General features: G+C 36.9%; 1 protein-coding gene across 1 annotated transcript in view; it reads right to left on the bottom strand.

The window, feature by feature from the left end:
* Positions 1-2,289, bottom strand: part of LOC106868280 (uncharacterized) — a 125,834-nt gene extending 123,545 nt beyond the window's left edge. Inside the window, exon 1 of the mRNA XM_014913469.1 lies at positions 2,094-2,289. Coding sequence (XP_014768955.1) covers positions 2,094-2,289 — 196 coding nt within the window. The remainder of the gene's footprint in view (positions 1-2,093) is intronic.
* Between the last annotated feature and the right edge of the window lie 3,107 nt (positions 2,290-5,396).

Below are 5,396 nucleotides of genomic sequence, written 5' to 3'. Positions count from 1 at the left end.
CAGACACACACACACACACACACACACACACACATATACTGATATTCACGTCACTGAATTTTTGAATTTTTGAATTTCTGAATTCAATTGTGTTGTTGCAATAAAAGGTGTGTTTACGTATTTGGGTAATATATAAAAGTTTTTAAGTTTTCAAGTTTTCTTGGAATTTTCGTCTGTCTGTCCAGTTGGAAAATATAGTAGGAATTTTCCAATGAAAAGGATGTTTACATTTTCGAATACTGAGGAAGAGTCAAAAAGAAAAGAAAACAAGTTGCAGGTAGTAAAGTTTTAAGATTTACTAAATATGGTCTTTTGTATGATCGCACACAGAGAAATGGTAGTGTTCTGAGAATAAAAAGGAGGATGCTGTTTACATTTTCGAACACCCAGGGAGAAACGAAAGGACAGGCATTTCCACAGTAGTTGTAGATAGTAATTTTTTTTTAAAGCTGATCGTTTGTATGTTCGAAAGTTGTAGGTATGTAAGTTCCCCACCTTATTTTATTTTGTGGGAGATTTAAAATATTGACAGGAATTTGTAGCTATTCCAGTCTTTGGGAATAGTAGGAGGAAGAGATGTTCACATTGTTGGATTTTTGAATTTCTGAAATTCTTTTTCTTTTTCTTTTTGGAATTTTTCTTTTCTTAGCAGCTGAAGACTCAGAAACACTAATTCAAAAAGACTAGAATATCTACAGTTTCCTATGAGTATTTTGAATTTCCCTCAAAATAATTTAAGGAACTTACATAACTACAGCTTTCGAACACATAAGCAATCAGCTTTAAAACCTTTAATATCTACACCCCCTGTGAATAACTATCATTCTTCCTTTCCCCCTGGGTTTTCGAAAGTGTAAAGATCCTCTTTATTCCAAGAACACTAGAGTTTTCCCTGTTCGGATAGACAAAAGATCATCTCCAGTAAATTTTTAAATCTTCATATCTACAATTTTCTGTAAAATAAATTTACATTCCCTTTTTTTCCGTTCCTTTTTCTCTGAATATTCGAAAATGTAAACATGCCTTTTATTGTAACAACACAATTGGAAATCTACAGTTTGATTCGGTTCCAATCGGTTTAAAGTTTCGCGGGCATCTAACCGGAACCCGTCCCGTTCAAACCTGGCTTACCGAATGGAGAAACACAGTAAGTCCAAAATGGTTACCAGAAAATACGCTGCTAATGGTCATGGTAGATCACATGATGTTGTCAGAGTAAGATCGGTTGTACGTGTGTTTTGTGTATGTCTTTATGTGTTATTTCTTTACTACCCACAAGGGGCTACACACAGAGGGGACAAACACAGATTGACAAACGGATTAAGTCGATTATATCGACCCCAGTGCGTAACTGGTACTTATTTAATCGACCCCGAAAGGATGAAAGGCAAAGTCGACCTCGGCGGAATTTGAACTCAGAACGTAGCGGCAGACGAAATACCGCTAAGCATTTCGCCCGGCGTGCTAACGTTTCTGCTAACGTTTCTGTCTTTATGTGTATATATGTGTACGAGTGTGTGTGCATATATATTAAATATGTATATGTGTGTGTGTATGTGTATGTGTGTGCGCATGTATGTGTGTGTACGTACGTATGTGTACGTACGTATGTGTGTATATACGCTTATATCAATGTAGATTTATGTATGTATTGTGCAGTAGTCCTCAGTACTCACTATTAGAGAAAAGGACCGTTTGGTCATGGTCAGAAACCGCTAATCATGGAACTGCTCGATCTTGGCTGATCTGGGATAATAATAGTAACACACACTATCATTACCATCAGCACAATCATAACGACCATCGTCATTGGAATGGTTATCGTCATAGACAGAGATATGATCACTAATAAACGACTATTCTCATAATTACTGGCGTTGGTGTTGGTGTTGGTTTTATCATCAAAACATTTACAGTGTTGAGAATTATCGACGAAATCACAAGTATTGATGCGATAATCAGTCCTACTAAGAACTAAGAACGTCATCACCACCATCGCCACCATCATTACTACCATCACTAATACTATTACTACCATCAATTCATCCATCATTAGTATCCCCATCATTCATTACTAATAAGATCACCGTTACCCCCAGGAATACAAGCAGCAGTAGTGGCCACAACAGGAGCAGCAGCAGAGCTACCACCAGCTGCACCACCGCCAGCGCCATTAACATCTCCATTAACACCAATATCATAAATAAAATGAGTAGCCTCTACGTGACCAGCTAGAAATGGGGGCCACATCTCTCTCAAATAACACGTGATAGTATTGATATCGATCATATTAGAAAATGTATTCTTGGGAACAAATTGCTAAGATAAAGAGGGGATGGTCATATTTAGGATGTCTTTGATCATAGCTTTACTCGAATAGGGCTTATTATAACCACAATCATTCCCTATCTAAGAGCAATAAAACTTACGCTTACAGCATCGCTTCGATTATTGTTTCACGATATTTCTTTGCTCATAGACTCCTGCACACTTCCCTTTGAAGTCGAATTACCATTGTCGTTCTCTTCGATGCTAGAATTTGAAAAGCAATTACTATTTGAAACATTGATTAATCAGATGTATATTATTTAAAAACAAAGTGCTTATAAAAATAACCATTTTTTTATCGAGAAAGAATTGTGTATGAGTAAACAAAATTCTATGAAGACAAAGCTATAAGGACGGACATAAATTAACTTTAATCATGTGTTCTTTATTCTCAAAATATTATAAACGAAAATATAGCTAATGAAGTTCCTCACCTATTTTCGTATTCCCTTGTCATGTTAATTTCTTAAACAAAATATCTATAAAATAGAATATATTCCTGTTATTAAACTCACATAATGCAACAAGAACGAAAATGAAATTGTGTAGCACCTTATAAGTCTCAATCTTGAGGTCGATGAGCACTCGAACGTATTTTAACACAAGCACACACACATATGAGAGTGGCACTCCGTCGTTTACGGCGACGAGGGTTCCAGTTGATCCGTTCAACGGAACAGCCTGCTCGTGAAAGTAACGTGCAAGCGGTTGAGCACTCCACAGACACATAAGCCCTTAATTTAGTTCTCGGGGAGATTCAGCGTGACACAGAGTGTGACAAGGCTGGCCCTTTGAAATACAGGTACAACAAAAACAGGAAGGAAGAGTGAGAGAAAGTTGTAGTGAAAGAGTACAGCAGGGTTCGCCATCACCCCCTGCCAGAGCCTCGTGGAGCTTTAGGTGTTTTTGCTCAATAATCACTCACAACGCCCGGTCTGGGAATCGAAACCGCGAGCCCGCTACCCTAACCACTGGGCCATTGGGTCTCTTCAAAAACACAAACACACACACACACACACACACACACAGGGGCACGCACATACACACAAACTCACGCACATAATGATTGTAAAAATAAAATGGGCTTTAATGTGGTACTCCTTTATTTCATCCGTTACATAAGGTTCAGTATTCAGTAACACATGATGTCAGACAATAGATGCAGCCTGTAGACGCAATTATGTAAACATTTTCTTAGACAGCGAGAATAATTAGACAGCTGGCATTGTTAATCGAATGTGAAGAACTGCAACTCAGATGATATTTGATAAAGATGTCTTGAAGGTCTATATTATGGTACGTCCCCAAGACTCTCCACATTTCCTAGTCTTGAAGATCATGAGAAGTATCATCTTATCTCCCTCTCTCTGTCTCACTCTGCCTCCTCCTCTCTCTGTCTCTTCATATATATATGTATATATATAAAATGTAGATAATGTTATAATCCAAGGTGTGTTCTCTTGAACTCCATCTTCTTATTCCAGTACTCCAAAATTGTATACGGTTCTTACATTTGTGTGAAGTATGCATGAGAGTTGAAAAATACTGAAAAACACTTTGCAAACTCCTGTTTTCATATACATACAAACATATATATGCATACATATAATACATACATGCATACATACACACACACACACACACACACACACACACACACACACACACACACACATATATATATATATATATATATATATATATACACATACATACACCGATATATATATATATATAAATAAATACATATATATATGTATATTTATACATATACATACATAGTTACGGGTGTTCGTATCAGTGTGGGTATGGGTGTGTATATGTATATACTCGACAGAGAACAATGCATACCTATTCGTCACTCATTTATTTCTCACTGCCTCCTGTGTCGACATAACCTTTTAATGAACAGACAAACGTCAGAGACAGTTCAATTTCAATTTTTTTTTACTTCTCACTGAGCGTCAAACTAATAACACCCTGTTATCACTTTGTTTATTTTTGTTATATTTGCTGTTTATTTTTGATACGTTATATAGTCACATGTGTCTCTGTGTGTGTATATTATAATATTAATTTATACAAAGGAGAGGGACAGAGACTGAGAGAGAGAGAGAGAGAGAGAGAGAGAGAGAGAGTTTTTAGCAATGTCTGATCATTGAGATATTTTATCTCTAAGCTCCCATAACAAAAAATAATATTTCTGCATTATTATTATTATTATTATTATTATTATTATTATTATTATTATTATTATTGTTGTTGTTGTTGTTGTTGTTGTTGTTGTTGTTGCCTTTGCACAGCTTCTAACGCTGGAGATGTACTACAGTGTCAGCTGCTCACTACCAGTGAACTAAGGTAACACCTCTTATTTTTTGAGCACCTTCCGGAGTATTCGAGCAGTTCCAGGCAGTACTCTTTTCTGCAAGTGCTCCACCCTTATTGCAGCCCCTATTTGTTCCACGTACTTCTCGAGATATTTTCTCACTGTTCCCAGGGCTCCGACAATTATTGGTACTGCTGCGACCATTTTCATCGACCACAACTGCTTAAATTCCCAAGCTAACCTGTCATATCTCTCGACTTTTCTTTCTTCCTTATCGTATACTTTGTTGTCAGCTGGGCATGCTATATCTATGATCCAGTATTGTTTGCTTTCTTTCTCAATCAAGACTATGTCTGGCTTCCTATTTTCTATCTCATTGTCGCACTGAATCATAAAATTCCATAGGATCTTTGCATTTCTATTTTCGACGATGCCTTCAGGTTTGTGGTCGTACCAATTTTTTGCTCTGTCAATTCCATACTTGTTGCATAGTGTCCACTGGACACGCCTGACTATATTGTCGTGGTGTCTCTTATATTCCTTGTGGGCTAGTGGCGTACATTGGCTGTTAATGCCATACGGTTTCACAGATTCTGTACTTATCATTTTCTGCTGTGTTGTCTATTCTGTATTTTATGTTGTTTGTTGTTAGTGCTTCTTCTTCTTCTTCTTCTTCTTCTTCTTCTTCTTCTTCTTCTTCTTCTTCTTCTTCTTCTTCTTCTTCTTCTTCTTCTTCTTCTTC

Source organism: Octopus bimaculoides, chromosome 1 (genome assembly GCF_001194135.2).
Source record: "Octopus bimaculoides isolate UCB-OBI-ISO-001 chromosome 1, ASM119413v2, whole genome shotgun sequence".
NCBI lineage: Eukaryota > Metazoa > Mollusca > Cephalopoda > Octopoda > Octopodidae > Octopus > Octopus bimaculoides.
Note: the sequence above shows the minus strand (reverse complement) of the source record. Positions and strands in the feature narration are given on the sequence as shown.